Source organism: Ictidomys tridecemlineatus, chromosome 4 (genome assembly GCF_052094955.1).
Source record: "Ictidomys tridecemlineatus isolate mIctTri1 chromosome 4, mIctTri1.hap1, whole genome shotgun sequence".
Lineage (NCBI taxonomy): Eukaryota > Metazoa > Chordata > Mammalia > Rodentia > Sciuridae > Ictidomys > Ictidomys tridecemlineatus.
Genome location: NC_135480.1, coordinates 60677833 through 60694231, shown reverse-complemented (window position 1 = coordinate 60694231; position 16399 = coordinate 60677833). Strand labels below are relative to the sequence as shown.

The 16399-nt window shown below is 46.2% G+C and overlaps 2 protein-coding genes across 12 annotated transcripts; one reads left to right on the top strand and one right to left on the bottom strand.

Annotated features, from left to right (window-relative positions):
- Positions 1-8099: 8099 nt before the first annotated feature.
- On the bottom strand, positions 8100-15289 carry LOC120889646 (transmembrane O-methyltransferase). Its single transcript, XM_040284890.2, has 3 exons — positions 14302-15289; positions 13069-13265; positions 8100-12596 (listed from the first exon to the last, which is right to left on the bottom strand). Exons 1-3 carry the CDS (start codon positions 14558-14560, stop codon positions 12276-12278), a joined length of 777 nt encoding a protein of 258 aa, XP_040140824.1. The 5' UTR covers positions 14561-15289; the 3' UTR covers positions 8100-12275.
- Anapc15 (anaphase promoting complex subunit 15) lies at positions 8463-16044 on the top strand. Of its 11 annotated transcripts, none has more exons than XM_078046622.1 (7): positions 8465-8602; positions 9384-9449; positions 9730-9812; positions 9947-10071; positions 10629-10688; positions 10994-11131; positions 11278-11636. In XM_078046622.1, the coding sequence occupies exons 4-7, from the start codon at positions 9952-9954 to the stop codon at positions 11335-11337; spliced, it is 378 nt and encodes a 125-aa protein (XP_077902748.1). In that variant the 5' UTR covers positions 8465-8602; positions 9384-9449; positions 9730-9812; positions 9947-9951; the 3' UTR covers positions 11338-11636. The 11 variants fall into 11 exon arrangements, with proteins under 11 accessions (XP_013213186.1, XP_077902748.1, XP_013213181.1 ...); XM_013357727.4 differs by having other exon boundaries at positions 9942-10071; XM_021725055.3 differs by lacking the exon at positions 11278-11636 and adding an exon at positions 15868-16044 and having other exon boundaries at positions 8466-8602; positions 9942-10071.
- Positions 16045-16399: the final 355 nt, after the last annotated feature.

Genomic DNA, 16399 nt, shown 5'->3' with positions numbered 1-16399 from the left:
TCTATGATTGCACAATGACAGAATCTCCTAAGGATTAGCATTTCTCAGAATGTGTCCTCTTTGTTAAGTGACACATGACTATACTAAGTGAACAAAATCTCCAGGACTTGGAGACCTTTTGGATGTGTGGGGAGAGGGAAAGATAGAACACAAAAATAACTCAAGCTTCTGGCTTGTGACCTGGGGAGAATTAGAGCCGCTTTCTGAAATATAGCAGGGGGAGGGGAAGGGGGAGGGGGACACTGACTTGTGTTGCTGCAGGAGTTCTGGACATCAGCCATCTGGGTGGCTGCAGCTCTGGTCATGCTGATTCCAGCACCCAATTCCCCACTTCTACCCAGATCCCTTTCTCACTTTTTCAGGAATTTGTTTAGGTGTCATCATTACTAAGGTTTTTTCTAACCACCTTCTTTCCAATATGTGTCCATTCTCACCTGTGCACTCTCCTCCCATTCCCTGGTTTTATTCTTCTCATTGCATTTAGCAACAGTTGATGTTACTATGCATTTGTGTGACTGTTTTCCTGTCTCCCTGACTACACTGCAAATGTCATGAGAGCAAGGGATTTGTATGCATTTTGTTCAGGACTTTAATTCCTACTGCTTAGAACAGTGCCTGGCACACAGTAAATGTTCAGTGATAGGACCATCATCCCAAAACAACTTTCCAACTAGCCTACCTTTCCCAGTTTCTGCTTACATCCAACCCCTTCTGCACACACCAAAATTTATGGGATTTTTGCTTAAAAAATGGGATTATTACTTAAAACTGCCAATTGAATTGGGCCATGCCCCTGCTTATAATTCTTCAGTGATCAAGATCTTTGATAATTCTGTGTATTGATGAGATTCTGGAAAATAGTCACTGTCATTGGTGAGAGTGTACATTGGAGAGCAATTTGCTATCTCTAAAAGGTATTAATGGCCAGGAGCAGTGATGCACAGGAGCAGTGGAGTCCCAGCGACTCAGGAGGCTGAGGCAGGTGGATCCCAAGTTCAAAGCCAGGCAATTTAGCAAGACCCTGTCTAAAAATAAAAAATACAAAGAGCTGGGGATGTAGCCTCCATAGTCCCTGGGTTCAATCTTTAGTAATGGGGCTAGGGCGTTCGTAATGTAGGTATTCTTCAACCTAGCAATTTCATGTCTAAGAAGTTACCTCCTAGGTGCTGAGGCTGAGCAGTAGGATGCTTGCCTAGCACGTGTGAGACACTGGATCGGGTCCTCAGCACCACATAAAAAATAAATCAATAAAATAAAGATATTGTGTCTATCTACAACTAAAAAAATTAAAAAGAAGTTACCTCCTACATATGTTAATTTCTTTTAATATTATTTTATAGTCTTTTTAAAACCTTTTTTTAGTTGTATATGGACTCAGTGCCTTTATTTGTTTTTATGTGGTGCTAGGATTGAACCCAGTGCCTCATCCTTGCGAGGCAAGTGCTCTACCACTGAGTTACAACTCCAGCCCCTTTAGTCTTTTTTTATTTTAAAAACTGTTACAAAATATATATAACCGTAAGTGATGGGATTAGATGTGAGGGGTGGAGGAAAAAGAATCGAGATTCCTGGAGTGCAGGGAGTGGGTGGTACAGGGAGAGAGTTGGTGAAACTGTGAATGTTTGCTATTTAGGAATAAAGGGTGGTTTTTGTGAAAAGCTAGTACTCAAGAGTAGGAGGAAACAGGCAGACCTGCCTGGAAATGCCCAGGAAATGGAAGCAAAGGGCGGAACCCAGGAACACGAATTGGTGGACAGCCAGGCCCTGAGGCTGTAACTACCTGTTACTAGATTGGGAGAATTTGCCAGGCGGGTGGTCAGGCAGGCAGGAACTGTCTGATCTCCACCCACCATTTCTGCTTCTGAGGGAGTTCCACAGTGTAGGGTTTGCTGGAGATCAGAGCAGGGCGGATGTTATTAAATGCCCGAAGTGCAATCTGAGACCAGATGGAAGAGGGATGATATCTGTCCATAGCCTGATCTCCAGGACCTGTCTTTTTGTCTATTTTTGCTTCAGTAAGAGTGAGAAAACCTTAGCTGCAGTAAGCAAATATATGCAAACCCATCATGCAAATAGGATCCTGGCTAGAGCACCTATCCTGGGGCTGGCATTCTGGAGAATTGAAAGAGAATCCATAGACATCCCTTCTAAATCATCTATTCATCTTAAACTCAAGTCAGATCCAGAGAGTCCTCAAAGACAGACAATAAATGAAAAGTCCAGTGACCCTGAGACAGAGGAGAACCTTATTCCCCAGGGGCACTCCAGGCCAGCCCTCCCTGTTCCATGGAGCTCTCCAGTTCCATGCAGCATTCCTCCTCATACTTGTTTTCCTGCCGGGGTATTCTCCTCACTCCCCCACAGCCTGGTGCCTGTCCAGGGATCCCTCTCTACCTGAAATGTCTCTTCTTTCCTCCTCCTGTTTGTCTGACTCTGAGGCATCCTTTCAAGGCACAGCTGGAGTCTCCCCTGCTTAAGGCAGACTTTCTCAATGTCTCTTCATCCTCCTTCAGGGTTATGTGTCATCCTTTGAGGACAGGGCACTCACTGTCCCTTGGTTCTGTTTCTCTCCCAGTGCCTTTTGCGAAAGAGATGACACAGCAGGGCCTCAGCCTTACCCTGAGTACACTACATTCTTTCAGGCCTTGTCCGCTCCAGACTGAAATGCCCTTTCCTGACTCCACTATCTTGCAGGTCTCATTTCCTCTGAGGAGCCTTCTCCATTCCCCTCCCACGTGTTGCCCTTCATTTCTCAATGTTCCCACTCTTCTCTTTTCTTAACCAATCTCCATTACAGCATTCATCACATGAATTAATGAACATGAACCAATGGAAAAGTCAATTCATTAGGAAACATATACTGTAAAAAAACACTTATTGAGTGGCTACTCTTCTCTAGGCATTGTGCTAGGTGCTGGGGAAATAGAGATGAATCACGTGGAAATCTGCCCTCCAAGGCCTAATGATTTACTTTATGCCTCCCATATAAGATTGGGAACCCTCAGAAGATTATAACTTAAATCTGATTCCTCTGTGGATCCTCATCACTGAACAAGTGACCCATAAAAAAGATCTGTGGAATGAATAACATTCTTGAATTATAGCTTCAGCTCAGATGAGCCACTTCATGTTTCTGAGTCTTAAGTTCCTCCTCTGTTAAAGGGGGGCAGGATTCCCAGGGCTGAGGTGAGGATGAGAGGAAGCTGAAAGCCCCTTGGAAAGCAAACAACCCTCTTTATGACTGAAAGATGGTGACTGTGACACTTTCCTCTGTCCCCTACCAGGGCCCAGCTATAATACTCAGGGCCAATGGGATGAGTAAGTAAGCATTTCAAATTGGTATTAAATTCACACCACTCAGCCCTGGCCCTCCTTCCTGGTCCTGGAGAATTCTCTGCATAGAGTCATGAGTTTCCATCTCCAGCCAGAGAGTTCTGGATTTATTTCTGACTGTTGGGAAATTCCCATCCTATCCCTGCCTTCAGTTTTCTAGGCCCTGTTTATGTACAATAGAAAGAAGAGATAGGTAAAATTTTAGAATAGAAAGGGCCAGGCCTGGGAATCTTTTCAAGGGCCTCACAGTAGAGCAGGAGACATAGGATAGTATGTTAGAGAAAGTGGTAGCTTGGGGGATGGGGAGGGACCTACCTGGGGTCCCCAGCAAGTTAGTAACAGAGCTAACACTCAGGATACTTAGGTCCCATTCTGTCTACTCCATATCTGTACCACTAAGGCCCTTTCCCAATCTGGGTCTTTCTTCATCCACATGTATCTAATTCTGTCCAAATGGATTCTCACAGTTCTCCATGTCCTTGAATGTAATGTGCTTCTTTGTGCACCCCCTTCTCCAACTTGTCTACCAGTAGGCTTAACTCCTACTCATCACTCAAGGCCCACACAAATGTTTCCTTCTCTGGAACAAAAGTCTAAACTTAGTTTGTCCAGAACTCATTCATCTCTCCTTCACTGTGTTCTTACAGCTTACTCTACATACATTGATTTTTAACACCACCCTCTTCTATAATTGTCTTAGTCCTCCCTAGCCTGTATTTTTCTCTAGGACATAGATTTTTTTTTTCTGCTTCATCACTCTGTCCCAGGGTTTAACAAGGTGTCTGGTACTCAGTTGACACTCAATAAATGTCACCAGCTAATTAGTCACCATGACTTGTTGAACTTGGCTGAGGACTGTGGAAAGAAACTCTAGGTTACTGGGTAATTTACAGCAGATCAGAGATGTCAAGAAGGATAGGATGCAAAGTATGCCTGAGGTGGGAATCCTGTAAGAAAAAGGAACAGAGGAGAAGATGCTGGAGGAATAGATCACTGAAGGAGCAGATGAAGTATCCAGAGGTCAGGCCTGGCCCTGGGGACATAGAAACCATTCAGTCTCTACCCTCAAGGAGCTCATGGTCAGCTGAGCAAACAAAAAGAAACACAATCTTGTACAGAACTGGGCCGTGTTAGATCTCTCCCTTCTTCCTGATACCCTTCTTTACTTGGCTTCCAGGATACCGCCCATCTTGCCTGGTTTTTTAAACTTTTTGGCCTTCTTCCTCCATCTGGTTTGCTGCTTCTCCTAGTTTACTCAAATGCTTAATATCAGGGGAAACTATTTTCCATCTACACTGCCTCCTTTTGTGATCTCATCTAGTCTCATGGCTTTAAACATCATCTATGTGCTGATGACTGATCAACCCAGCCTAATTCTTTTTTTTTTTAAATTAATTAATTTATTTATTTTAGTTATGGGCGGACACAACATCTTTGTTCGTATGTGGTGCTGAGGATCGAACCCGGGGTGGCGCGCATGCCAGGCGAGCGCGCTACCGCTTAAGCCACGTCCCCAGCCCTTTAATTTGGTTTAAAATTGGAGTTGGTGGTCTTTTCTTTGCATCCTGGCTCAACAATGACTCCCAAATTAATATATCCAACCCAGATCTCTCTTTTTATTTAATATTTATTTTTTTAGTTGTAGTTGGACACAATATCTTTATTCCACTCGTTTAGTTTTTTATGTGGTGCTGAGTATCGAACCCAAGGGCCCCCGCACATGCTAGACAAGCGCTCTACCTCTGAGCCACAATCCCAGCCCCCCAGATCTCTCTTTTGATGTGCATATCCATATACCTTCATGTACTCTCTACATTTCTAATGGCCATCTCAAACTCAATACATCCTATTTTAGTCAGCTTTTTTGCTGCTGTGGCTAAAAGACCCAACCAGAACATTGTAGAGGAGGAAAAGTTTATTTGGGGGCTCACAATTTCAGAGGCCTCAGTCCATAGGTGGCTGGCTCCATTTCTTGGGCTATGAGGTGAGGCTGAACATCATGGCAGATGAATGTGGTGTAGGCAAGCAGCTCAAATGATGATCAGAAAGCAGAAATTCTACTTGCCAGATACCAAATATATACCCTAAAGGCAGGCACCTAGGGACCCAGTTCCTACAGCCACACCCTACTGGCCTTCAGTTACCACTCAGCTAATGCCATCAGGGGATGAATTCACCAATTGGGTTAAGACTCTCATAATCCAATCATTTCTCCTCTAAATCGTCTTGTATTGTTCTCATATATGAACTTTTGGAGGACACCTAATATCTAAACCATAACTCACCCCAAAATTGAGCTTCAGATAATGCTCCCACACAAAAAAGCACCTCCTTAGGCTTTCCCATCTCAAAAAATAGTAATACCAATAATTTAGTGGTTCTGGCCAAAAATCTTGCTTCTCCCTCTGATCCTCTGATCCTATCAGCAAATCTTGTGTCTACCTTCTCTTCTAAATAAACTAAAAACTCAGCCACTTTTCATCTACTTCTCCTGGGTTATTATAATGGGCTCCTAACTGGTCTCCCTGCCCCCAACATTGTATCCTTGTCCCAAATCTATTGTTCATAGAACAAAATATCTCTATTAAAATGGAAATCAGATTATATGGATTCTCTGCTAACAACCCTTTGCTGATTCCCCAACACAAAGTAAAAGTTCTTATTAGGACCTGCAAGGTCATAGCTATTCGGTTCCTGCTTTGCACTTGCTGCTGTCTCTGAAATAACCTTCCCCAAATATCAGAAGTCTATGTCTTCCTTCAGACCTTTACTCAATACCTTGCAGTGACATCAGTGGCTTGCCCATCTAACACACCTCCCCAACAATATTTTATTCTCACTTCTTTTTCCTCCCTCAGTATTTACTACAGTCTTAAAACTATTTTATCTAGCTCCTTTATTGTTTATCTCTCTCATTAAAATGGAAGTTCGTGATTAGGGACTCTTTGATCTATTTTGTTTACTATTGTATAGTCACTACTTAGAATATGTGATGGAATCTACATATTAACATTCAATAGGTATTTGTTGAATGAATGAATGAAAAGGGTGGATGTTTCCAAGAAAGCAAATTTTATTCTATAATGAAAATCTGTTTTTAATTTTTTTTTTGAGGGGTTACCAGGGATTGAACTCAGGGGAACTCAACCACTGAGTCTCATCCCCAGATCTATTTTGTATTTTATTAGACAGGGTATCACTGAGGTGGTTGGCGCCTTGCCATTGCTGAGGCTGGCTTTGAACTCTCAATGCTCCTGCCTCTGGAGCCACTGGGATTACAGGCAGGTGCCACTGCAATGGCTCCAACCCTTTTTAATATTTTATTTAGAGAAGGATCTCGCTAAGTTATTTAGGACCTCATTAAGTTTCTGAGGCTGGCTTTGAACTCATGATCCTCCTGCCTCAGCCTCCTGAGCCTCTAGGATTACAGGGGTGGGCTACTACGCCTGGCCAACCCTTTTTATTTTGAGACAGGTTCTCACTAAATTGCTCAGGATCTTGGTAAGTTGCTGAGGCTGGGTTTGAACTTGTGATCGTCTTGCCTCCCAAGCCACTGGACTTATGGAGTGGCTTGGCAACATAATCACTTTCATTAGGCACTGTACTCTCCTCTTGAAAAGCTTTTTTTTTTTTTCCCCTTCTATTGTAGAAATTTATTTAGTGTAAGTAAACAAAAAATGAGTACAATGGTTGTAAAGGACAAATCAATGGAAAGAGGTGTGCATTTTGGAAAACCAAATGATTTCTTCTTAGACCTTAAGTTTCTGAGCACACAGGATGCCTCAAGGAAAATGAGGAGATATTTAATAAGAGTTTGGTGTGGCTGTCTAAAACTGGCATCTTATTCATTATATCCTGCTTCTTTTTAGCAGAAAGGAAACAAAAGTGGTGGGAGGGGAGGAATAAATATTGAAGAAAATTACTAAATGAACTAAATGTCCATCATAGGTTTTAATTTGTTGAACAGCTGTTAATCTCATTCAAATCTCACAGCAGCCTAGGACAGGAGGAAGGCTGGGCAGATTATGATGCTGGTTAAAGAAGAAACTGAATGTAGACATAGGAAAAGGACTGGTCAAAGTTTACACAACTGGGGGCTGGGGTTGTGGCTCAGTGGTAGAGTGCTTGGACAGGAGTGGAACTGTGGATGATTGTTGGCCCTGAAGAGACTAGTAGGTGATGAAAGCAAATGAAAGAGGATTCAAAAAGAAAAAGAAAATGGAGGCCGACCTTAGAGGATCAGCGATTCAGCACTGGAGGGGCACATCTTTGGCGAGGTGGGGGGGGGCGGCAGGAGAGCCTGGTCATGGGAGGAGTTTTGGCTAATTTAAGGCCAGACAGGAGGGCAGGTAGGGGAACAGTAAGGGAAGTTCCCTCCCTGGGGCCTACTGTCCATATCATTCAGGTGATATAGTTTAATGGGAGCTGGGTGTAAAGGGCTTCTTCCACCAGAAGCTGTCTGAAGGGAAGGCAGAGACAGATGCATCAACTAAGGAGGGGAAGAGGTGACCAGATTGACCTCTGAGATTTGGTCCAGACCCGAAAGGGACAGCAGAATTCCCCAGCAGCAGAGTGCTGTGCCTGAAGCTAACCAATACCTCAACTATGTATGTAATCTCTAATATCACAACTGGACAGGCAATATTAAAAGATTAGTGAATTCACTCGAGGTGCAGGTCTAATATCCCCACTGTACTGTGAGGCCTTTGGGGGTAGTGACCATATTCACAGATTTATCCCCAGCTTCTAACAGAACCTGGAATAAATACAGTGAAGACTCAAATAATTTTATTCAAGGCATACATTAAATAACGAATATGTTCAAATGGGAAACCAAGTCTGCGAGAAGACATACAGGAGAAGCATAAGATCACCCAGCGACTCTGGAGTAGAAGCAGATTTTCCGGGACACACCAGGACTAAGACCTTACACCAAAGCAGGTTGACCGTAACCATTTCTTTCGGTTAGCGCGCAAATACGGCCCGACCACGAAGGGGCGGGGATAAATGGGTTCTTGCTGGCCGGGTCACGATGGAAAGCTGATTGGGTGGAACGCAAGGCGGTGCCAAGAGGTAGGAGCCGCAAATTTCCTTCTCCACCTTGTACCGGCTAATACACAAACGTCACTTCCGGTGTGGTGGGCGGGAGCGGGAAACAAAAGGACACGAAGGACGCATGCGTTTGGTGGGTCCCCGGATTTTGGTGGGTTCTTCCGCTCAGGCTAGGTGAAGCGCTTCCGGGTCGCCGCCGGCTGCCGCCTCCGGCGGGGTAAGTACAGAAGCGAGGCTGCGGCCGTCTTCTTGCTCCTTCTTTCCTCTTTCCCCCAGGGGAACCTAGCCCTTTGACTTGCCTCCCCAGGAGCTCCATGTTCAGATTCCTTTAACCGTAAATAGCTTCTGCTCATTGGCCGCTTCCTCAAGACTAAGCCCCACCCCTTCACACAATACCCGTCATTCATTGGTGTCACTTCCTGTCACCCAGCATTTCTTTCAGTTAATTGGCTCTACCCAGACCCCGGTCCTTTCACGATTAGCGACCCTATAAGGGAAAACTCCTGTCCGAGTCCCGCCTCTGCCTTCTTCCTGTTGGTCAACCGCACGGTCATTATCGTAATGAGCAAAGACTGGGCGGTGGCCTGTTAGGTTTTCGGAGGCAAGATCTCTGTCCTTGAGTTAGTTCTAGGGTGTCAAGAGTGGACGCGCTTGGCGTTGGTCGAGAGAACGCCAGCAGCTGGTCTTGGGCCGGTCAATAAGTTAGGGCAAAAGCTAGAAAACGAGACAGATCTTTTTTTTTTCATCTCACCTCTTTCGGTGCCTGGTCTGGATCCCTTCCCTGCACTAGTTTTAAGTCCCAACTCACCTTGTGACCTGAAGCCAGTATCTTCCTGTCGCTGGGTCTCAGTTTTCCTGTCTGTGAGCTAAGAAGTTTTAAATCGGAACCTTTGGGATTTATCTGGTCAGCTGAGTTCACAAAGTTGGATTTGTTCTCTTAAATATTAGTTCATCCATTTAGTCTTCCATCTGCTTACTCATTTATTCATGCCTTTTAGAATGCTTACTGGACCCTGACAGCACGTGGTGCAAGCCCTCAGTTTGACGGGTCCATCAAAGAAGTGGTTAGTGTCCCAAATGTTTTGAACTGGTTGCGTGTGGTATGGACCATCATAAAGGGGCAAAAAGTAAATTTTAGGGCTTGGATGGGGTAGACATAAATATCATTAGAGCCCTGCTTTCCCTAATTTTGTAATACCAGTTTAAAATCTGGATTCTATCTCTACACCTGGCTCCCATTCTCTTACCTCCTTGAACAACCAGCCTACGATTTGATTTATCCATTATTTTATTTACCAGAATAACTGTGAGGGTGATATAATTGTTATTATCCCCATTTTGCAGATGAGGAAACAGGCCCAGAGAGGTTAAGTGACTTGGCAAAAGTCAAACACCTAGTGAGTGGTGGAGCCAGGACTCAAACCCAGGTCTGTCTCATTCCTAGAAGGAAGGCCTGTTTCCCTGCTACCTTCCACTCCACCCAGTCCCTAAGTCAAATTACAACCAAATAAAAACCAAACTAAAACAAAACACATTCACTTAACACTTTCCCTCAGTCTAGGAGCCATGTCCACCTTGTTCCCTTCACTCTTCCCCCGGGTGACTGAGACACTGTGGTTTAATCTGGATCGGCCTTGTGTGGAGGAGACAGAGCTGCAGCAGCAGGAACAGCAGCATCAGGCCTGGGTGAGTGAGGATCTAGCAAAGCATAGCACAGTCAGAAACATATCCCCTATCACTCCCTCTGGCCAGGACCCAGCCTTACTGTAGGACCTGCCCTGGAGAGTTTTTTTGTCCTTAACTGGGAATAATCAGGCTGGGAATCAGGGGACCAAAATTCTTATCTTTATGGTACCCTGATTTGCTGGGGACCCTGGAAATTCTGGGACAGATTAGAACTTAGGCTTCTGACACTCAGCCCAAGCTCTATTCCTCAAATCACAGGAATTAGCAATTTTAATCATTTATCAGAACCTAGCAGATGGCGTGTTTTAGGTTAATTATCTCACTTCACCTTCACCATAATTATATGAAGAAACCAAGGCCCAGGAGATTAAGTAGTTGAGTCAGATTTATACATGGCAGATAATGGGAGAAAAGGGATTGAATTTTCCTGAGAACCGGGAAGAAGCTTTTCCCCAACACTTGATGGTTTTCTTGAGGGCAGAGTGGGCCAGTCCCATGTCCCTGACCTGCCCTGCTTGGGCCCTAGCCTTGCTTTCCCCTCCCTGTTTTGCCTGCAGCTTCAAAGCATCGCAGAGAAAGACAACAACCTGGTACCTATTGGCAAGCCAGCCTCAGAGGTGAGTGGCTCCTGCAAGTGGGGCCTATGTGAGACCCAGGGTGGATCACAACTATACTAATTCTGAATGTTCTGCTTCTGACTTGGTGCATTTGTGGTTCTCAGAGTGGGCCAATGCTAAAAAGGGGAGCTTAATGGGGTGGGCATTGGGCCTAACACCAAGGTCCTGTAGAACATCTAAACTCAAGGTCCTGCTAAACTCAAGGTGGGGGCAAGGTCAGGGAGAGGGAGGTTTCCAAGTTGGCCAGCTGTTATACTGGTCCAGGCAGCCCTGTAGGGCCTACAGGCTTTCCCCTACCCCACCAGCACTATGATGATGAGGAAGAGGAGGATGATGAAGACGATGAGGACAGTGAAGAGGACTCAGAGGATGATGAGGACATGCAGGACATGGACGAGATGAATGACTATAACGAGTCACCTGATGATGGAGAGGTCAATGAGGTAGGTGGGAGTGTAGGGGAGGGCCTCTGTTCCTGGGCCCCTGCCCCTGACCTAATTGATGGCCAACGGGTACAGAAACCCTGGATTCATCCAAGGGCCAGATCTGGGGCTGAGGCTGGCTGAGGCCCCTCCCCACCCACACCCAGCCTCCTCTCCAGGTGGACATGGAAGGCAACGAACAGGATCAGGACCAGTGGATGATCTAGGTAGACAAGGCAGGGTGGCCTCAGGGCGATTCCAGGCCAGCCTAACCTACCCTACATCCCTGCCCTAGTCCCTCAGCCTGCAGAACCAGCTGATGGCCCCAATGCCTAAAAGCTCACCCTTGGGCACTTCCTCAGCTGCTGCAAGAACCTGGTCTCCTTGACCCCTCCTAGGCCATCAGTTGGCCCTTGAATTCCCAGAGCCTGAGCCTACCCCACCTGCCTGGTCAGTACCTCACCCCTTGGTTGCCAGGTCTGGTTTCTTTCTAACTCTCTTTAATAAAGACACAGGAATGACTTTCCCCCCATGTCTATTCCCTATTTGTTGGTGGGGCCCAGAGGAGTGCATATCTTTTCCTAGGCTTTGGGGAGGGGACATTCAAGGGATATAAAGCAAACCTAATTGGCCAAGTGGGCCAGGTTTGGGAAGCCTGCGCCTAAGCTCCTGTGTCATTTCTCCTGGCCCAACTTGGCACCAAGCCGTTCCTTCAGGCCTCTCATTCTGCTTTTTCCTCTGATTCCACGCAGAATGGTATGGGCTAGGGAGGAGAGGCTTTCTGAAGCCCAGATCTGAGAAGCCCTGAGGCTCTCCTAGCCAGCAACTTTAATGTTAAGAGAGTGGATTAAATCTCTGAGCAGGGCAAGACTCCCCTGGAGTCACCCAGAAAACCAGTGACAGAGCTGGGTTGGGGGCTCAGGCCCATGGTCTGTTGTCTATCCATGGATCTCTCCAGAAGGAGGGGGACCAGTGAAAACAAGCAGCCTGATAGAATATGACACTTTGGGTCAGTGTGGAGGCTGGAAAGGTAAAGTTAGGGAGAAATGCCCCCCAGCTCTGAGCCCAGCACATGTCAGGCTCCGAACAGGGAGGAAATAAATGTTCTGAGGTCCTTGTTTGGGCAGGGGTAGGGAGTGTTGGTAAATATCCCTGGTCCTGGACCTCAGCCAGGTCCAGCATAGGTAAGCTGGGCTATACCATCCTTGATAGCTGGGAAGTCTGGGAGGCCAGTGTGGTGGAGCCGACAGCGGTAGTGGCCACAGCTCTTGGCATACTGTAGGAAGCGAGGTGCACCAGGGAAGAGCACATGGTCAGCCAAGACAGTTGCAGCAGCTGGCAGCAGAGCATGGGCCTCTAACAGCTGTAGGTCCCGCAAGTAATACCGGGGTCGATGTGCCAGGAGTACAAGGTCTGCCTGACTCAGCTGGTGCTGGGCTCGTAGGCGTGGGATCACCTCCTCTGAGCTGCCAACAATGAGCTCCACCTGTTGGGTAGGAGGTACTGGAGGTAAGGATTGGCCAAATTGCTTTCCCACTCTGGACCCAACCAGGATCTGGCTTACTTCATGTTAGGCATTTCTAGGTGCTTAGAACCCAAGAAATCAGGATTAGTATTGTCATTTCCATTTTGCCCATAAAGAAACTAAGATTCAGAGGATATGTTCTTTGCCCAAGGACTCAAAGCTAACTAGAGGAAGGCTAAGATTTAGATTCATATTTGCCGGGCTTTGGAGACCTTTTCCAAAAAGTAGCTGCTACTTTTGTCATGCAGAAGAAAATATTTGCAAGTGACTTGGGACAAGATGATAGGAGCTCAAACACCCTCCAGGATCCCAGCTGCCTAAGTGAAGCTGCTTCCTTCTTCCTAAATGGGAATTCCTCAAAAGGGAGGCCTGGCTAGGGCAAGGCCTGGGGTAGCAGAGAAAAGATCAGGGGCAGGGGCATGGGGAGGCTGACCTTGTGCTCATCGAAGCCAGCCAGGCGAATGAGTTTTTCAGCTACTGCTGCTGTTCGTGGGTCCCGCTCCACCGTGACAAGGCGACCTCCAGGGGGCAGGGCACAGGCAATAAGCAAGGTGGAGTATCCACAGTAGGTGCCTAGCTCCAGCACACAAGCAGGGGCCTTCTCCTCCACCAGCCGCACCAGGATCTGACCTACAGGGTGAGAGGGCTGTTGTAGAAGACATGGGAGATGGATGCAGGGCTCCTTATGAAAAGATATCTTCAATGCCCACCTGCCTCATTGCAGCTTCAACCACCTAAGATCCTACTTCTCTTGGATCATAACTACAGCTGCCTCACTGCTCCCGCTAGTCTAGTCTTCACTAGACTAGAAATCTATATAACATCTATATAAATCTATATAATCTTATCAATCCCTGTTCCTGTGATTCTAAAAGCCTTAAGGATTGGACTTGAGAACCTCACCCTGGTGTTTAGGAACTTCTCAGACCTGATCCTATCCTACCTTTCCAGCTACAGTTCTCAGCTCTTCTACTTATAACCTATATAACAGCCATCTGAAACAACTGCCCAGAATCAACCATTGCTGTCTCATTCCTTCATGCTGCATTTGTATTTGTGGTTGGCTTTGCCTTTCTACACCTGTCCCTATCCACCTGTTCAACCTGAAACAAATCCTTCCAGACTCAGTTCAAATGTGGCTTCCTCCAGGAGAGCCCAGGCAAAAGCAACCATCCCATCTTTGAGACTCCTGAGAAGCTTCCTGTTTCATCCCATTTTATTGTTCATTGGATATCTTTGTGATCTTGAATTTCTTAAGATTGTGAAAGCACTTGTGCTGGGAGTCAGGTCTGAGATAAATCAGGCAGGCACTTTTCCTGATGTAGAATCTTTGGTAGGGAAGAAAGACTGGGACACAGATAATTAGAAAGCAATGAGTTACGTGGTTATTTTTCCGTGTATTTTGCTCCCTTTGAGTCCAGCATTTGTGGCTGGTTCTATTGTGGCCTCTACCTCCTCTCCCAGCACCTAGCACATGCCTGGTACAAATAACATGGCAATAAATATTTGATGGATAAATGAATGACTTAATGCAGGTCTCTCATTCCCAGATCAGAAAAAAGAGACCCAAAGAGGGTCACTAACCTGCCCAATTCACCAAGTAAGGCAGTGACAAATCCCAGATATTAGGGGTACTTCCTGGAGCAGAAGGCTGGGCAACACTGACCTTTGACAGGCCCCATATGGCTCAGGTACTCGCAGTGGCTACTCCAGTGGTCCAGGGTGGTGAGGATGTGTCCAGGGTCTCCAGGTAGGGCATGGGTGAGCACATAGCTGAAGGCTCTCTCTTCAATCCGCATCCCTGACCGGCAGTCTTGGAAACTCCTCAGTAAGACTGTGCGCAGCAGCAGTCGGAAATGGTGCCGATATCGCACCAGCAATGTTACCACCAGTGGCAGGAATGCCAGTGCAATGGCAGGGGACATGATCCCTACCTGGGTCTGAGATGGAGGGAGGCAGGGAGGGGAAACCCACCCCACAATTTGTCATTCGTGGTCTTTGCCATTAGCAATTATTAGGCTCACATTTTACAAGCCATGGCTAAGGAAGATTAAGTCTTTTGCCCAGAGTCACACAGCAGAATTGGGATTTGAATCCAGGTTGGTATGATTCCAAAACACTGTACTAAAAGGATGGCATACTGTCTATGTTCAGCACCCAACCCCATACCACTCTTAATACTACTGACTTCTGGTCCCATCTCCACATTGCTACAATCCATTTCCCTTCATCCCTGAAGTCACCCCTTCTTCAGGACTTCTTTCTTCAGTTCCTCCCAAGATATCATACCCCCATCATATCCCACTATCCAGTATGGTGGAGGTATGCTATGGGTCTCTTCTGACCCATTACTGTGTTGCAAAAGAGCAAAGCTTTGTAGTTCAAAAACCCTTCACTGTCACTGTGGACTGCTTCAGTAAAGGTAATCAAAACACTTCATAAGGTGTTAGAGTGTGATGTCTTCCCACACCAGACTGTCCCTTTACTCTTCCCTGGGAATGGAAGGAGTCCTTGATTCTATATTTCACCTCCAGTCCTATCTTCCCTCTCTTATATTCCCCTTCCTCTGTGATCTCTCAGAATTCCCTTTATAAGTGCATACATACACATAAACACATCACACACACTCCCCTCCCCCAGCCCTCTTCTCCAAGTCCCTTTCCCATGTTCTGGACCACCCTCCCCTTCCAGATCTGACTTTGCAGGCCTCCTTGCAAAGCTCCTGGTTGGAGGTGGGTAAAACACTATATGAATGGATGTGAATAGATGAGTGATAGTGGACGTGAACTGGGTGTGCTTGTGAACCCAGAAGGCCCGCTTACCTGGGCTGGAAGCTGCTGCTTAGGGAAGACCGGAGTACAGAACCAGAGGGGAAGTCCTTAGGGGAAGTAACCCTGAGACAAGAAGCTGGACCTGTTTTCAATAATTGATGCTGAAGCTGCTGTTGTTATCTGAGACCTGCAGTTCCAGTTACCAGACCCAGGGACAAGCTGGAGATGCCTCCTGTCTGTCAGGAGCCTTCAAAAAACGTATAGAACTCCAGGGTCTTGATTTGAGAGTAACAAGTGCTACTAGGTTTGGTGACTTCTCCAACTTCTGTGATGACGACATGGACATGGTGTGAGCCAAGGTGATAGAATGGAATTTACTCAATTCAAAATTCAAGTTTTCTCTAAGCAAGTGTTAGGGCTTGGGTCACAGAGAAGAATTAGAACCTGTTCCTGTCCTTCAGGAACTCCAAGTTTGATAGAAGAAACTGATCCGGGAACAACAGAAGACAATATGCTGTGATCCTAGATTGGATGCTCCACTAGTACAAGGACTTTTTACTTTTTTTTTTTTTAAACTACTGCCTATCCAGATAAAACACTGTAAACATTTGTTGATTTAATAAATGAGTGAAACCAGGTATAGTCTGTAATCCCAACCACTACGGAGACTTGAGACAAGAGGATGGCAAGTTCAGGGCCAGCCTGGGTGGCTCAGTGAGACCCTGTCACAAAATAAGGAGCTGAGAATGTAGTTCAGTGGTAAAGCACCCCTAGGTTCAATCCCCAGTATTAAAAAAAAAAAAATAGATGATGGGGGGGACTAGAAGTATTTCCCCTGGGCATGGCATGGAGTGGGAAGCAGATGCCAGGCAATGAATCATCTGGAATGACAGACTTGGACCTCTTTCCAGGGCCCAACAGAAGGCAGGAGGCTTTTTTTTTAAGCTGCTGGGGGTCACATCCTAGGCACCAAACGAAATCTCCAGCCTTGGG

Coding starts and splice junctions, on each gene's coding strand:
- Anapc15 (XM_013357732.4), top strand. CDS start 9,952: ATGTCCACCTTGTTCCCTTCACTCTTCCCCCGGGTGACTGAGACACTG. Junction 10,689..10,993: donor TTGGCAAGCCAGCCTCAGAG/GTGAGTGGCTCC, acceptor CTACCCCACCAG/CACTATGATGATGAGGAAGA. Junction 11,132..11,277: donor ATGATGGAGAGGTCAATGAG/GTAGGTGGGAGT, acceptor ACCCACACCCAG/CCTCCTCTCCAGGTGGACAT.
- LOC120889646 (XM_040284890.2), bottom strand. CDS start 14,560: ATGTCCCCTGCCATTGCACTGGCATTCCTGCCACTGGTGGTAACATTG. Junction 13,266..14,301: donor CCATATGGGGCCTGTCAAAG/GTCAGTGTTGCC, acceptor CTCACCCTGTAG/GTCAGATCCTGGTGCGGCTG. Junction 12,597..13,068: donor CTGGCTTCGATGAGCACAAG/GTCAGCCTCCCC, acceptor CCTACCCAACAG/GTGGAGCTCATTGTTGGCAG.